An 18934-nucleotide genomic window follows, 5' to 3' on the forward strand; every position below is an offset into this window, starting at 1 on the left:
AAGTTTGTCAAATTTCAATGAAATCAAATAAAGACAACGAAAGAATTAGATGTAAAATATAGGACGCCTATGACTAATCGGAAACATTCGTAGAATATTTCTTTTCATAAAACAACGAGTGAATACTGCGTTCTGTGGTGAAAACTCATACTGTAGTATTTTATATCAAAAAGTTTGTGTTTTTTAACTAATATTTTCAGAAAATGATTAGTTAATCCAAGAAATTAGTGTAACATCAAATAGTTAGATGGCCACCGTAAGTCTTTTACCGAAAAACAGTGTAAATAATGCATCAATCAAGGTATGTTAAGTACTACTCCTCGTGATTATCTAATTTTAATTATTTTAAATTTAGTTCATTCAGCGAATGAAATCATCTCAAACAATTACATTTAATGAAAGAAGTTCGGAAACTCCGATTATAGTAATGCGAGAAAGAAATCAAGTTGAAGTTATAGGTCCGCCAGACCCGGATTCTAACCTTAGACCTATTATAAGAAAACGACAATTTAACGAAACACCACTACAAACGAAACTAAGGGAAATGCAAAATGATACCCAGAACTGGAATCAACATTTCTGGAGTAATCATAATAGAAAGTTCGTCAAAGTAATGTTGAATCATTTGAATATATATATCACGTGTTTATTGTTATATAATATTTTAGGAAAAACAAGATTTTATTGATGATTTAATTAACAAAGATAAGGATAAACAAATTACAGCGGATGAAATGAGTGGATTCTATAAAAAATTTTTGAATGATAATTGGAAAACTCATGTTAGGTACAACAAAGAGTGGTACATTAGGAATTTGACTATTTTAATGTATTCACTGGGTGTTACGTTAGAGAAAAATACTTTAAGTTTCCTCACAAAATTCAAGTGATTATTTAACGTCTAAAGTAAATCGTTATTTATATATAAATGTAAATATTTGTTATGTAAATTAAAATTGTTACAAAAGATTGAATTTTATTATTTTAACTTCCAACTAATGTATTAACGTCCTTAATTCCTATATTAATATGTGGATGAAATAAAAAATTCTCAAAATAATTGATTATATAAACTTGGTTTATGCAGTAAATTAATGATAATTATTCCCTGTATGGATCCTTTTTGTCATTTAAATGTGGAAATCTCCTAATACTATCTCTCAGTCTAAACGGCATTGTTGACTTTCACTGCTTTTTCCTATTGCGAATAATATTTCCATAACCAAAAAACAAGAATGTTGTAAACAAAGCAATCCTCGAAAATTATAGTGGGCGACATCTGTTAATTTTTCTTCAAACTTCAATAGAAACCAAATGCAGCGCTATTTAGTGACACATGATTTTCGGCAATAACATCAATACAGACTGACCTCACGTAATCTGTGCTCATAACCTCACAAAATTAAGGAATTAGAGAAGTTAAAAATTGGTGAACTTTTAGTTTAATTTAAATTTAGTTTTATTTTCTGCATGAACTTCAAGTACCATTTCAGTGTTTTTCAATTAGTAATTTAATTTGTTACTTTAATGGTCATTTTTAATTTTGGCTGCATAAACTAAACTTAAAGTGTTACGAGTTACTTTAGGAAATTTTTTTGGTAAATTTAATTTGAAACTAATTTTTTTTATCAAAATTTGTTATTCGGTGATTATATGTACGAGGGTTGCTACTTAAGTTTTGAGATACAGTAATACTGATGTGAAAATATCAAAACTGCCATCATAATGTTTGACGTTTTTTAATACGTGTTCTGTTTGAGTTGTTTAGATACTTGAAATATTCAACTTGAGCGTAAAAACATACTTACCTGTAAGCTCAACTAAAATTCAAGTTTTGGTGTATCGGTGGATTTTTTACTGAACAAATAAATTATACAATGATACAAAAAAATAAGAAAACTCCAATTGAGGTTATGAAAACTGAAATTACATTTAACGAAATGTTATTCTGAACTAACCGGACCAAAGTACAGGAAAAAACTGTTATATTATAAACCTGGTAGTATGTCCCTATATTAAAATATGATAATAAATTAATTCAAATAGATATTAACATATTAGTGATTTATAATTATCAATAAAGCGTTATTTAGAGATATTTATAGTTCTTATACAAAGTTTATTTACTGTATGGACATTTTTACATACAAAAGTAGGTATTTACGAACGTGTTATATAATTTAAATTTTTAAACTGCATTTATGTTAAGTTTGCAGTGACAATATCAATACAAATGCAAAATGTCGAAGGTGAAAAACCATTCTTTCGATTACTGCTTTATAATCGATGAACATTGTGATAAAATCCTCGAATTTTCGTAAAGTCGTTTTGAGTCGAACTGTCCTAATTTCAGTTGTTGCCCTAATATACTATTTACATTCGTTTCAACCAACACGAAAGGGGAATAATAATTTTAAATAAAATAATGATTACTCACAATTGAATAATATTTATTAAAATCAGATACAAAAGAATTAACACAAACACAGAAAACTATAAATTGTGGCTGTCGTAATTGCCTGATCTTCACAGCGCCGATGTTACACGACTGTCGACGATTACAAGAATTGATTCCACTTACATTTATGATATTTACATTCAGACTATAAATTTGGCATATACATTTTTTATAAATACAGAATAAATCAGATTTTTTACAAAATAATACGGTTAGAAATCTACCAATTTGATAAATATAATTTTGTGATCAATCATTTTGGTAATTTTAGTGAAAGTATTATACAGGGTAATGCTAAAAAAATAGAATAATTAGAATATCGTCTCCTTGTAGGTTGTTGTTATATTTTCAATTTTTTATCTAGTAAGCTATTAATAGTAAACAAAACACGAATTGACTGAACATAAATATTAATATCGCGAAAGATAATCAATTCGCCATATCTTTCCTATATACATTATTGAATTATGTAAATATCTTTTTATCTATAGCGTCGAAATCTACAAATAATGAGATTTCTGTCACTAATATTTGAGGTTATTTTGTATATTCTATCTATTACGTAACTATAACAAAATTAAAAGCAATTAACAAGTGATGAAGAAAAAAAAAGTATTTACGTACCGGGATATTTTGAAAAAACGATCAAAATTCATATAAAAAAAATTTGAAAAATATCAATTTTTCCAGAATTCCTTTCAAACAAATAATTTGGAGATGTGATTGACGCTGTACGATATCCCCTGTACGCTTACAACTTTTTTTGCCCTACTTTGAGCGATCATATTTAATATAAACTACGCACATTTCTACAAGCGTAACGGAAATGCAATAATTCAACCTAAATATCTTATTATCCCAATTAGATCCGCCAGGATTTATACAATTTCTTTTTATATCCTTTGTATGAGAGTAAGAAAGATAGAACTATTGATCGAACTACGTAAGCGCGCAGCTCCACACCTACAAAATCGAGATGCAACCATCAACATATCTGTACATATTAAAAACGGGTTTAAAATATCAAATTGAACACGTTCAGTTTAAATAAAATATTTAGATTAAGTTAAATACTTAATTTTTCCATCCCTGGATCTCAACGCCGACCTGGCGGTCACAGAGTGAGGTAACCACGCCCTTTTACGTAAAACTTTTGATCATAAACGCCACCTATCGATCGATTGTACAAACTTACAAGGCAACCCTCGTATTATATCAAAGTTAGAACAAGATTTGAATAGCAATTTAGAAGATTTCTTAAACTGTGACACATTTTCATAGAAAACGAGATTTAGTACATGACATATGTACAAAACGAAACACATGCACATTGAAATTAATATGTTCGGAGGATAATCCGAGATAACAAGAAAATTAATTAGATAACGTGGGTTAGGTTAGGACCTTATCCTTTGTAAGACGAATTATGATTAAAAGCAACTGCGCTGTATTGTGCGAGGGATGATATCACTAACTTGTATGTAACTAATTTGCGTAAGCACTTCTGACATCTGTTGCCTGAAAACAACTTGTTACAAGTGGATTGTTTTAGTTCAGTTACGGATGAAATTTCTAAAGATAATTGAAATCTTGTACTCAGAATTCGAATTGAAAATTAGATCCTTGGGAAACACTTGATTTACAAAACAGTTTTCGCTAATTTCCAAACGAACAAAAACATTCTTATACAGGGTTAGTTGTAAAGTATAAAAAACATCTCAAATCACATCACGAACGAAGTAAAATCGACATGGAGGTCGCACGGTTGCCATAGGAACGAACTACACAGAGACGTGCGCGCGAGAATTTCCGTTGTTGGAATGTTTCGAGTATCCCGCCTTTTTCATCTTGTGAAGCAAATACTCGATCGAAAACTTTGCTTATGACTAGGAAGATTATCTACGTGGATCTTTTACCTTGAAAAACCAATCAGATGATCAAAAACATCGACTTAAGACGCGCCATCAAAAGTTGTAAGCAAAAAAATCAGCAGATTCCATTCTTTTTCATAATTTAGCATCTTAATTTAGTCTTAGCTTTATAATATTTGGTTTATATTGTTATTAAGTTATTTTTTTATAATTATAATATAAATATATTGTTATAATACAAATAAATATGAGCTACATTATTTCTCATTACTATTTTCAAACTATCAATAATACGATAATAAATCAATAACCTATCGTATATACTCCGAAACACGAGATGGCGATAGCGTAAACGTAAATTGTTCTAGATCGAATCGAACGTTTGGTATTTTCTCGAATAAGTCGTGTCTCGATACGACCTTGAACTGACATTTTTGTAATGCTATAGTGATATACGTTTCTTGCTCTTAGCACGTGATCAATGAGTTGTTTTAGCGACGTTATTGTATTCAGTCGAAGAAATGTTTATGAAAAATACGTAAAACAAAAACTGTTAACTAAAAAATTTACAATTTTAATAGGAATTTTTCCATCGAATGAATCAATCTATGATAATTTTGTTGATACTTGATTTTATACACACACACAAAAAAATCGAAATGTACGTCAGTAGTTCCATACATTTTGAAAATAAAGACGTAATAACTAATTAACGATCCTTCTACCGTTACATTGGAAAAATTTTCGATGTTATTTGTAAAATGTTGTTTTCGTAGCCGAATAAATGACATTGAAATTATTATTTTTGTTATACGAGGGCACTTCGAACTTATATTATCATTTTTTTAAAAGTTTTTGTTAAAAAAGTTGTTCAAGTCCCATATCTACCTTTAATTGAAGTGTATCACTGTATTATAACATGGCTTCCGAATAGATCTTTGTTGTAGTCACAAAATTCCTCTTTTTATAACCAAAAAGTGTCGAGTAGTATTATAAAAATTGATTTATTATAATCTTGTTGGTTTATTATAAAATTTTGAGGTCTCAAATTGTATTTAATTCTCAGAAAACATAAGACTCAATAAATAAACCGTTGAGGAAGCCATCTTTATTTGTGTGTGACGTCACAGATCTGTTAAGAGGCGTAGACCGTTTCCGCCATAGATAAAACTTCAAAAATTATTTAATTTTATACTTGGACAAAGAAATGTAAATCGACTAAACAGAATCGGACTTACAAGAATTTTTTCATAACAAGGTGCGCAAAATGTATGGCAGAATTCGATTATCGTACACTTAATTGGGCGAATTTTGGAAAATTTTGTATTTTTTTGTTCAAATACGCCTTGTGGACCTAAATTTGTTTGTATACTTTTTTCCTGAAGCTGTAATATAATTAGTTCGTGAAATATGACCTACTGCCGTTTTTTAAAAAGAATCAAATGCTAAAGTTGAAAAAGTATTTTGTGTACAACCATTTTCTTAAAATTTGCAATGTTGTCAAGTATTATTTTAAAAACTCATAAATTATCAGAAAATTTAAATAAATAACGGATGATAACACATTTTCACAACTAAAATATACACTAACTTGGACAATATCTGTTTGAAATGAAGTTCCAGTTATTTGCTACCACATTTTAATGTATTATTATTAGTTATTAGTATTGATTTGGAGTTCCATCTTGTATAGTCCTCAAGAAATAATTGCGTGGTTAATACAAATAAAAATATAATTGTTGTATTAATATTTTAACTAAACTTGTATTATTTCAGTAAAAAATAATTTTATATGTCAAAAACGTAACTGTCTAATTTCATTTTTAGTTTGTTAGACTTTATAAAAAAATGTATATAAACATGTTAATTTATTCAAATGACAACAATCTTATTTCGAACTGAAATTTTAAAAAATGTATATAGAAAAAGGAAATTAAGTTAAACATTTTTTTTCTTTATTATTTTTGAACGATTAACCATTTTCACAATCTTCATTTAGATTCCCTATTACAAAACAAGTTTCTAGAAATCTCTAAGAGTCGTAAAGGATAATTATTCCCGTAATGGCGATCCTGAATAATGGAATCTTCTAAATCGATTACATGAAGTACCGTTAGATGGCGTTACCGGATAATAATATACAACTCCTGTATATTGATATAAACAACTTTTATAAGTTTTTAGAGCAATTAAAACACATTGAATTATAAAATTTATTATTTTTAATGACTATATATATATATGTGTAAATAATTTGTGAATACATAAGAAATTATTTACAAACAAATTTGAATAGTGACGTGTATCGTAACTGACCTTGAAACGTATTTCTTGTAATACCAACTTAAGAGTTCAGTCACACCTGCTTACTTTTACATAGTTGTTTTAACTATTAAAGTTGAATTTAATTATATATATACGTCAAATTAAATTTATATACTATTTTTACTATGTAGTTGTATGTTTATTATTTTTGTTACTTTTAAGTCTGTAGTTTGAAATTATCGAACAAGCCTCTCGGTTTTAAAATATTATCGGAAGTTTACACTTTGTGTACAAGTTACTGAATGTGCCAAAATACTTTTAGATTAGTTTTTATAGTTTGACAAGAATCTTTATTACGTTATGTTCTCCGCGTTACAATGTTATTTTATTAAATATTATCATACGAGGGACACGAGAAATAATCTATTTTAGGTATATCCGAATATTTAGTAAACACATTTTATTTTTAATGTTATGTTGTAGTGTACGTTCATTGGATATTTCTGTCGGTGTGTCCCAATCAATGTCACAACGTAGAACATCGTAATTTATTGTAAACAACTTTTATTCTATTAGAACAATTATTATCAATTAACTTAACAAGAGTTGCGTCATCTTTTCAATCGATTTGTTTGCAAACAAATCGGATCGTTTCTAAGAATTGTAGAGAACGAAAAAAAACGGATAACGATTTGCATCGCAGGTAGTTTTTGTTCGATCAAAAGATATTTTGAAGAAACTTTTTTATATTCTCTTCCTTTTTAGGAGATTTCATTTTAGATGGGAGGAGTTTAGTTACCGTTTCTAGATTATATACAGGGCGCGTCCGAAATCAATGTCGGGTTTATATTTTCAAATTATTGGAACGCCGTAACAGCATAATAGCGCTGATATGAAGTTTTAAAAAGTGGAATATTTTTACTCCGCCGTCACTTCTTCTTGGAACGCGCCAATCGCTTGCTTACGTCATCAGCGCCATTAGAGTTTCGTCCGACTAGCTACGACGGCATCCACACTACGTTGTTTTGTTATTTTTTATTACGATGTGACGATTTTTAACCCGTTACGGGAAGGGGATATTTTAGGTAAACGAAAAGGTGAACAGAAAACAAAATATATAAAAATAGACTATAGAATTCACCGTGTCACGATATTTTATCGTATGACATCATCTACTTTTGTTTAATAATTTTATAAAAAGGTTTTAAATAAATTTGCAGGAGTCAAATTATTATTTCGCATATTAAAATTAACAATGAATTGCTTTTTTTAAAAATTTACATTGAAATTAATAATGGATGACATTACTAATGATCGAAATACATTACAATATAATTTTTAAATAGATATCTCCTATTCAATTTTGAAATAAACTATTATTTTTTTTATATAATTAAGGTTTCAAATGATAAAAATTAGTTTTAACAAACAACCTCGTACACAGCCAAAAAAAATAACTCGTTTTCGTACTAACATTGTTCAAAATATTTACTGAAACTGTAGTATATATGCAAAACACACAGTTACGTCAACAGGAAAAAATCCGCACATTATATATAACTAAAATTAATATATGACTTTTAAATTCTTTGGAAAGTTTGACTAGTAAACAATTCAACGAATAAAAGTTAAGCGCTGCGTATAAAAGATAAATTTGGCAACGTCGTTAGTTTATACCCGTACACGTCTGCTTAAAATAGTTGAATCAAAACCCTGAGATATTCAGTCATTCACGAAGCAGTTGGGGAGTGTGGTCGCTTTCGTAATAAAACAGCTGCCACGTGATCACCGTAACTAAGATCTCTAACGTTTTTTTTTTAATTCATATTTGAGTGTAATTAAAATAGTGAAAAAATAATGTATACAATTGTTAATGATATTAAATGCAGATTTACCGTTTGGTCGGCGCTAATAATAACACGTAAGTTTTTTTTTATATTTAAAAATTGACAGTGTCAAGTCTTATTTTGATTAAGACCGCAACAGGTCAAAATTTTTATCCGTCTTTAAAGAAGAAGAAAAAAAGATATTTAAATATTTTTTTATTAGATATTTTGTTATTAAAATGATGAAAAAAGTAATCGGAAATTGATTTAAGGCCATTTTTATTCAGAAAATTATCTATTGTTTACATGTTTACTTTCGCAATTCATGGCGGATAGAGACTATCATACGATCACACCACTGTGACGTAGCAGGTACGTCACCAATAGGTACTACCTACTACACGTAAAATAAATATGACTAAATATTTTCCTACCAAATAGTTTATGATACACCAGGGCTAAAACATTTGAAAATGATAAAAAAATGAAATAAAAAATAGTAGTAAGAATTTTTTAGAAGCGATTTGAGGTCGTGAAGTGGTAGGGGGAGAATTTTTAAAGATAAAAAATAAATTTGCGGTTAAACTACAAGTCCTATGGAAAAAAGTTGAGTAGCAAATTTGTAGGTAATAAAAAGATCTACATATTTTGTTTTTATACTTTTTTCACATAACCTCAAAATTTATGTGAAAAATTCAAATAACCCTATTTTTTTGGTTTTTACGATTTCTTTATACGTAATTCGGTATAAACTTACGTTTTTATGTACACTGTTATTTTTTTATTAAAACATTTATTTTGTTTTGCTTTATTTTGAGTTAATATCAAAAAAACACCCCAATTTTTGTCTTACTCTCATTAATTCAGCAGCTTAAGTTAATGCTGGTTTAATTCTAATTATTTTACCGACATTTCCATCTTTCAATAATCTATAGTATTTCCAGTATAGTTTATTTTTTGTTTTAATTTTTTTCTTGTCTTTCCAAATCAAATAGCAAATATTTGTTTACTTTTGGGACATCCTGTATGTATGGAAATAATTTTGGATGTCACCGTTTCCACACTTGAGCTAAACTCATAGCTTAAAGTTGGCAATTAAACAAAAATTACGGTTTGAACAAAATCCTTGAACCACTAAACTTGATAATAATTAGATTTTTTCGAGTTATATTTCAGAAATCTCTTTGAAAGTGATTAATTTCTGCAATAGTGACAACATCTTTCGTTCAGTCTGTACACTTGATTACATTCAATGATTCTCGACACATTTCTATGTCAGTTAATTGGCTTCATCTATTAATTGAAGTCTGAGAATAACTGAATCATTCTAAATTTTGTTGAAATACTAAATTGGACTATATATATCCATAATAAAAGATAACTAACTAAATTTTCTGTTCATTCATTGAAATTTCACTAATACCTCCTCATTATAAATCTTTTTATAAATAATTAATTTACTTCTTCGTTAGTTATTTCTTCTTCTTTTTTTGAAATGGACAACTATCCTTTAGTTCACCATAGAAATCATAGAATTATATATAATCAATTGATAAATCGATTAACCCGATTGAGATCTATTGGACGTTTTGGCGGGAATATATTCGTTAAAAGAGTACTCTAAATAAACCGTTAAAACCAATATTAATAATTGTATTTATACACATTCCATGGAATAAACCATAAGGTTAATTGTACTAACAATCATTTATGATCTCTCTCTCCGCTGGTCGAGCCTACAAAATGATTTTCTCATAGAATATAATCTAAAAATAGCCTTGTAAATCCGGCAACGCAGCTATAATTAAAGTAGTCGTATGAATTTAGGTATGTCCCCTACTACTCAGCCAAGAATCGTACCATACGATTCGACCAATGAAAACACATCAGGCGAGGGCTCGCCACTCGTTCCTACGTCACGGTTATAGTCATTGGTAATTCTAGTAATTTAATGGTCACCAGAAACGGATACCAATATGCAATAAATTTATTATTTGATAACGTAATTTATGTCTACCCACTTGTAATTTGGAGACGTGGTATGTCTCGCCTGATTATCACCTGATGTTGAGGGGAAATGTTGACGATAATAATTTGATAAGCAATTAAAGAATTTGATGTTTTTATTATTATTCAAAATAGTGAAGATCTGCGTATCTATTTAATATAAAAAAAATGGTTATATAAAAAAGTGAAATTGGTATAATAGCGCGCATTAACCTATAAGATTTGCTATATAACAGTTTACTGACGGGATTAAATGTGATAAAAAAATTTAGAGGTTAAGTACGTCGAATTGTATAAACATAAAAACTTTAGTATGTTATATAGTAATTTAAAGAAAAAATTGGATTCAATGCGTACTTATATGGTTTCAATAAACTATTTTCAGTATTGAAACTACTTTTACTTTATCAAGGTTATAAACACTTGATAGAAATGATAAGTTGTATAATATGTTTACGTATAATGAAAAAAAATGGATTTATGTAGTGAAAAAATAGATTATTCCAAACAAAATGCATTTTAGCTTATCTTCTTCACATTGTGAAATCATTTGTATATACAGGGGAAGTCTGGGCGTCCTCAATAATGTAAATTTATGAATTTAGCTTCTAGTGTTGACCAAACAGCCCAAAAACCTTACAAATATTATATATAAGGTATCCAATTAGTTATAACTTTCGGAATTTTTTATATGCTAATTAAATTTTTATACACAATGATTTAGAAATCATTAAGAATCGAGCTAACACCAATTTGAATTTGTATGTATCTTAAATATGATAATATGATATGATAAATATGATAAATGGATTTCTGCAAGAATTATTTTCCATAATAAGTTTTCCTTCATATATTAATGTCGCAATTTCAAGCATTTGCTAGACCAGGGGTTCCCAAACTTTTAAAATCACGAATTCTATGAAACCTTTTGCTGATCTAGACCATTAACGACTTGTTTGACAAACAAATTTGACCCTTCGTAAATATTCTTGTCGAAACTGTCGAAATATTCACAGTCATAATCAGTACAACATTTTAGTTTCACTATTTCTGTCATGGAAATGGGTATTATATTTAAAACTATCCCCTGTATATTAATTTTGCAGTCGGAAATGTCTTTTCATCCAGAAGTTTTAGTACACCCTGGTATTTATTGTTCTAATCTTATTTACTGTAATTCAAAGCTATAATTCTGTTTTCTGAATAATAGACATTCATACTAATTAGTTGAGCATGTTGAATTTCGCAAAATCTGTGAAAATATAGGCCTTTTGGGAGCTCTTTCTGGTTTCTTGTCCGAGAGAACCATCTTAAACTCAGAGTGTTTTGTCCCTTGGGAACTAATAAATTAATGCTAGTTCGAAATTTGTTTATTACTTTTAGTTACTAGACGTAGAGAGAGTAATTTATTTCGTAATAAGGAAAAAAATTAACCTAATATTTATAATACGCAATCTTATAATTACTACAATTAATTTTAATAATACTCGTATATTTATAAGCATTTATATATTTGAACTTGATTTTTATATATAAATATCCTTGATATCACTGTCAAAAATATTTTTATTGCATTTGAAATATCAAATATTTAGATCAAGTACGCTTATTACTTAAATGAACATAAAGTTATCTACTTTACCGATTATGACAGCAAATAAAAAATATAGTAGCATCGATTATGTCATCAAAAAGTGGTACCTATATTACCGACATTCAAATTCACCTATTTATTTTTATTTTCAGTATTTACAACAATAGTTAAAGGTCAAGATAGATGTAGTTTCCAGAATTTCATAGAATGCGCCAAGCCACTCTCGGTATTAACAGATTCCGGATTAACATTTTTCAACAGCAAGCAAGATTTAGAAAAAGTGTGCCCGTAAGTTTTTGCATAATGCATATCAAGCTATTTATATCAGATTAATTTAAATAAAAAAGAAGCAGGAAGCTTTATCTGACAATTTCCTTTTGATTTGCGATATATTTGAATCAGGTGATTTTAACAGAAAATTCTTATCAAAACGATATTGGAGGATATAGATTGAAAAATATTGAGTCATATTGAAATTAGAATACCTTTTGATTATGTATATATAACGAATGTCAAACAGAAAGTTTTAAAAGAAACGTTTTTTTATTCTAATTTAATATAATAGAATAGTGCGTGTCTTTAGAAACATTTCTAAGCAACCAAAACGAGGATTATAATATATCATTCTACTAGGATCTATTTTACATACGTTAGACAGGTCATGCCATACTTCCGTTTATACTTTAAGTTCTACAGTACTTACGTGCAATGTATTGCTTTATATTTTCATGATGCAGACTGTTTTATATGCAGGATGCTATTTACGGCGAATAAAGAAAAATTTTCAATTACATCAACTTCGGAATCCTAACCCTCGAAGATTTGTCACTAAATTTAATAACTATATTTAAACCGCACATTTATATGATCATTCCGCTTTTAATATGATTTAAAACGCATTACACTATTTTGAATTTTCACAAAAACAACGTACTTTGTATGGAAATTGAAAGTATACTCTTTGTTCTAAATAGTTAAAAATTACGTTAAGAACTAATAAGATCATTTGTTTTCTTTCTATTATATCCGATTCAATATTGATAAATAAAGACGGAATTATTTTCAATAGTTCTTCTTCTTTTTTATGGTGAATTATTAAAAATGGCCTAGTTTTCAAATTCTACCACGAGAATATAAATTTCTCAATCATTTTACTAAGAAATATGAAGTTATTACTTTTATTTATCAGTTGAAGATAAAAATGTAATAAATCTGTTCTAATAATTATACTTTTTATTACCTTCGTTGGAAAAAGTAAATATTCAAGAAGTTCTATTCACTAACAAAATAGTTGATAACAAAGAAAATTTGAATAACATTGTTGAATTACAGTTTCAACCGAGAGATGGCAATCAATTTATTTGGGACAAAAAATGGTTCCCAAGTTTGACTAATGGTTAACTATCATTAACTTAATTTATCATATAATGATAAAACTGTTATTAATCTCTTTAAATAATTATACTTCTTATCACTTTTGTGAATGAATAATGAATAAATACAGAACAGTTGATGTCAATGAAAATGATAGTACTCGCAGATTAGGAAAACATCTCTATAAACATTGTTAAGTTTCAAGTTTCAAAGAGAGATGGCGAATAATTCATTGACATAAAATGGTTCACTAACGATAAACTTATGCCGTTATATATTTTATCATACAATAATAAAAATATTATTAATATATCCAAATAATTATACTTCCAATCATTTTAGTGAAAAAAATTGATTTTAATAAAAAAATTATAGTACTGGAAAATTTGGAAGTTATTTACTTTATTAAATTATACCAAAAGATGGTAATCAGTTTAATTGGGACCAAAAATGGTTCCACAATAATGTATATTTGTAAACAACGGATATATAAGCATCTATATTCGTTTTTAAGTGTAATTAAGCATAAGTACGTGATAATAAATATTTTCTTTTTGCGTTTTAGAAACTTGAAAGAAGCCATTAGATGCATTCACGGTTTTACAAGGCATTGCATGAATAAAGAAGACAGACAACATTTCAAAGAATTGTTTCGTGGAACAGGCTCAATGGTGCACGAACTGTGCAGAGAGGGGCATTATCAACAAGGTAAGTTTGAAAGCTAAAATAGTTAATTTTTTAAATAATTTGTAGTTCACAACGTGGGTATAAATATCTAACCTAATTTTTCTGTTATATAATCTTAAGTTCAATAAGTTTTATACAGGGTTGGACTGGGAAAATTCTTGAGAACAAATATGTGTGGGTGCCGTTATTTCGTAGTTTTATGAATTTATACACCATATATATATACATTAGTAATGGTCATAGGGTACTTAAATTTCTTTGTCTAACGTGTTATAATTGATTTTAATTCATATTTTTGTTTCGCCGTATAAATGATCGACATAAAAACTGAGTCTGTATCAATTGACGTGGTTTTTCTTCTTTTCTGTTTGTTATCGTGATGGATTTTCCACTATCAGCTATTTCCTATAATTCCCTATCCACCCCGGCTCATAACGCCCGCTGTGATTATAATTGTGGTTATCAATTTGTGACCACCAACTGGACAATTCGACAGTAGATTTATGTAACAAATGTAACTGTATATTGGTTGTTTTATCATTTATATTGGACTGTAATTCTTAACCGTTGTGATTCTTTACAGAATATCTGAAACACGCTCCTTGCATGACTGAAATTTCAACTGAAAATGAAAGGTGTTTCGAAAATTACACCATCGCCATGGATAAACTGAAATCGAACACCATGCAAGTGGATTCATCGCTAATAGATATAACTAGCGAATTGAAGAAAAAAAGGGCGATAGCTGACGAGGGGATAAGAAATGTTTGTTGGTAAGTTGACTCTACTAAATTTTAACGATCCGTTTATTAATTTTTTTTGTTATCTTTCCAGTGGATTCCAAGAATATATTGAATGTTCTACCACGGCCGTTAGGAATAAATGCGGTGACAATACAGCTGAATTTAGTAGAAACTTTTTGAATAAAATGTCCTCTACGATGTTAAACGTAAGTAGAATTTATCAAGATAATTTCTGCTTTTGGATAAAACTGCTCAAAGTATTCGGATGAAGTTACGGATTAGTATTTTTTTGGTTAACTTGGTTATCGAAACGCACGTCAGACAATGTAATTGTGAGTGTTGGTGTGTAGTATAAATTGTGATAAGATTAAAAGTTGTATTTCGAGCAAACTAGGTAACGGGGAAGCAAGTAACCTTGCCAAAAAGGAGCAACTACTCCTTATTTCGGACCCACTGTGATCTCATATCAACAACGATGGCTAAAAAATCAGATTAATTCGTAACTATCAGTCAAGAAATCTAAGGAACTTCTCGAAATGTCCAAAAACGACTATAAAATGGTGGTCAGTCTTCCGATATGGCCCCTGCCCTGTCAAACATCACCTTAAGATGATAGGCATGGCAAATGAAGGCAACTGCAGTTTCTGCAAGCAGCCATAGAGACTGCAGAGCATTATTCCATGAATGTCTTGTCCACTTAAGCAAAAGTTTGAAGTACCTCGAAGAAAATTAGACTTCCTTTAGAAGGAGTCACCATATTTTGGAAGTAAATCGATGAGATGCAAAGTCTTGTACAAAATATCTTTTTTGGTATAGATATAGAGCAGCTGGGAAACCAGAACGACTCCTCGAAAAAAATCTAAACTAATCTCTAGAGCACATCTGAATTTAATTTGTAAACAAAACCATTTCAGTCATTGGCTATGAAGTTTAGTTAAGTATTGAACAAGTTTGTCTACTTCAATCCCATGAATATTAGGGAAGAATCCATCTGGATATGTTTTGGTGGATATTTGGATCCCCATAGTCAAATTGTCAACTTTGTTCCAATGAATATGAGAGAAAAAACATTCTGATCGTGTTTCAATTGATATTTGAATTCCCATAATGAGTTTTACTTCCTGAATCCAATTATTATGAGGAAAATAACATTCTGGTTATGTTTCAACTGATATTTGGATCCCCATAGTGAGTCTATGTACTTCAATTCAATAAATATGAGGGAGAAAACCTTCTGGTTCTATCTTAATTGATATTCGGATCCTCATAGTGAGTCTATGTACTTCAATTTCATGGATAGGAGGAAAAAAATTTTTTTGGTTATGTTTCAATTGATATTTGGATCCTCAAAGTGAGTCTTTGTACTTAAATCCCATATTTATGAGGGAAAAAACCTTTTGGTTATGTTTTAACTGATATTTGGATGCCCATAATGATTTTTTCTACTTTAATCCGATTAATGCAAGGGAAAGAACATTTTGGTTGTATATTGATTAATATTCGGAGCCGTATTGCAAGTCTGCCTAAAATTTGCTGCACTTTTTGGCATTATCTGTTGAATTTAGAGCAACGGCTGATAACTGTTATTTGTAATAAAAAAATATGTAAAAACAAAATCACTTACTACGGTACCATAGAACTAAAAATGATTTTTTGTTACAGGTGCATTGTACAGAATATGGCAAAAGACAATGCGGTTTATCGGATACTATGTTGTTGCCTTCCAGTTCATCGACAGTACAAGCAGTGTTAAGTTTAACAACAACAGTAATAAGTTTACAATTTCTATTACGGTAGTAGGTTTAAAAAACGCAGCATTTAATTATAAAATGCGTAAATTGTGATTTCTAATAGTACTGATTTGAAAAACGTATTTGTAAGTAGGAAAGATACTATTGAATTCCATTAGTTAAAATTTTTTCATCGTTTGATAGGAAATATTTATTTCGAATAGCAACATCATACAAATACCAAAGTCGTGTATAGAAAATAATAATCGGAAAAAAAATTGTTATCATTACCATGAGATATGAGATTTCACCCAATGTTGCCAATATCGGAGTTTAAAATAATAATTTGAATAATTAGTGTGTGGTCAGCTATAGCTCATATATTAATTTGTTAAAAAATCGTTTTGTGATGAAAATTTCAAGAAAAATTCCAATATAAATCATTTTATTATTCCTATAAAAAAAATTTACACTGTAATTTTCAAAATATATATATTTATGGTCGTTTGGTCATTAATCTTGAATGAATTATTAATATATTCACACCATTAATAATACTGGGGATCGATTTGGCTGTGGAAGAAAAATTACATTTTTTTTAACACTATGTCGAACATAATTTATTGTAAATTGTAATTTGTCAAGAATCGAAAAATTAAATATTTAAAATTCTGTCTAGATTCCACCTTTGGATATTGATTTGAATTTTTTACACATGCAATTCAATAAATTTTTAATCATTTTTGTTGTAATTCTCTAAATTACAACCTGACACATTTACTCATAAAAAAATGTTAATCTTATGGTTAATTTAACAGTAAATAAATCGTCTTATGTTAAGACCTTTAAATAATCGATATTGTACGATTTGGGGGTGGAATTCTCATAGTTATTATCGACGTACATCACATTATTTATTGTAATATTAATTTGAACATATCGAAGAATGAAAGTGTATGTAAATACTGTTAAAAGTAGAGTGTAGTTATTTATTGTTTATATGAAAGTATGAATCTTCCTGCGAGAATGGTTGTTGTATGGTATCGATAGATACTAGTTCCACATTTCCATACATTTTTTAATAATGCCATTTATTTGCACAATTGTATTGAATTTAGTATTTTGGCAACACTAGGATCTTATTTAGTACTTCAGATAAAAAAATTAGTATTAAAGTAGGTTTTAAATTGTTTTTATTTGAAGTTCAATTCTAATGGTATACATTCCTCAAATCTAACCCGTTTACAATAAAAACTTTAGTGGTTGAATTATTCCAAACGGGTAACTACCGTTTTCGATTTATGTCCAATTTTTGGACATGACTCTGAAAATTGCAGGATGTTACTAATGTTTTTATTTGGTATTTGTTTTATCCTTAGAAATATATACTTTTAGAATTGTCAAGTTCTTGGCAGTGTTGATAAATTGTTATTATTTTTGAATAAAGAAAGTAATAAATTATCGAAGTTATTCAATTTTTTACCTTCCTAATCAAAAGAGTTGGACAGAAATCGAGAAAAATTTTATCAACGCCGGAAATTTAAACGAGAAAGTTTCTCAATTCTCTAAGTGGAAGTAGAAACAAAAGTAAAAATAATAAAAATCCATTGAATATAAAATCATTTTACAACCCTGATTAAACTTTATAGGAATTGGGTTTTGGGCAATTTTGAAGCTAATTAAAAGTGTCCATGAGCACAAAACCCCCCAAAACTACCCTTGAAGAATCAAAGAGTACCACCATAAGAGCCGAGGTTTTGGCCAATATTTCTCAAACTTGGCCCATTGATAGTTCAAAGTAAGCTGATAAGTCTCAATGGACACAAAATTTAAAAAAAAAACAAACTTCAACAGAATTACCTCTGAAGAGTCCCAGAGTAACATAAGATTAGGGATTTTTCTGAAACTTAGCACAATGATACTTTGAAGCTAATTGAAAGTCTCAATTGGCACAAAATTCTCCAAAACTACCATCGAAGACTCCAAGAGTGCCATAAGAGTAGTAGTTTTGACCAATTTTCTAGAAACTTGGTACAATAACAGTTTGAAGCTGATTAAAAGTCTCAATGGGCACAAAACTTGAACTCCCTCCTTCAACTTCGTTAGAACTACCATTGAAGTGTCGAAGGTACTATGGTAGGAAAGAAATTAGTTTTAATCCATTGTTCTGAAACTTGGTACAACGATAGTTTGAAGCAAACTGATTCAAAGTCTCCATGAGCTCAAAAAAACCTCCCTAATCCCCTCAAAACTGCCCCCGAAGAGTCCGAGGGTACTCTGAAAAGAGGATAATTGGTTCGAGCCAATTTATTTGAAACGTGACACAATGATGTCATGAGTTTTTTCGAGTAGCCATAACTAAGATGTGGTGAATCTAAG

The 18934-nt window shown here is 29.0% G+C and overlaps 2 protein-coding genes across 3 annotated transcripts; both read left to right on the forward strand.

Annotated features, from left to right (window-relative positions):
- The first annotated feature begins 23 nt into the window (after positions 1-23).
- Positions 24-969, forward strand: LOC130892844 (COA8 family protein CG14806, mitochondrial). Of its 2 annotated transcripts, none has more exons than XM_057798515.1 (3): positions 24-301; positions 356-610; positions 669-969. In XM_057798515.1, the coding sequence occupies exons 1-3, from the start codon at positions 248-250 to the stop codon at positions 888-890; spliced, it is 531 nt and encodes a 176-aa protein (XP_057654498.1). In that variant the 5' UTR covers positions 24-247; the 3' UTR covers positions 891-969. The 2 variants fall into 2 exon arrangements, with proteins under 2 accessions (XP_057654498.1, XP_057654499.1); XM_057798516.1 differs by having other exon boundaries at positions 119-256.
- Positions 970-8176: 7207 nt separating this feature from the next.
- On the forward strand, positions 8177-18016 carry LOC130892843 (uncharacterized). The gene is made up of 6 exons (XM_057798514.1): positions 8177-8515; positions 12174-12309; positions 13961-14103; positions 14666-14855; positions 14917-15031; positions 16488-18016. Exons 1-6 carry the CDS (start codon positions 8452-8454, stop codon positions 16620-16622), a joined length of 783 nt encoding a protein of 260 aa, XP_057654497.1. The 5' UTR covers positions 8177-8451; the 3' UTR covers positions 16623-18016.
- Positions 18017-18934: the final 918 nt, after the last annotated feature.

Source organism: Diorhabda carinulata, chromosome 4 (genome assembly GCF_026250575.1).
Source record: "Diorhabda carinulata isolate Delta chromosome 4, icDioCari1.1, whole genome shotgun sequence".
Lineage (NCBI taxonomy): Eukaryota > Metazoa > Arthropoda > Insecta > Coleoptera > Chrysomelidae > Diorhabda > Diorhabda carinulata.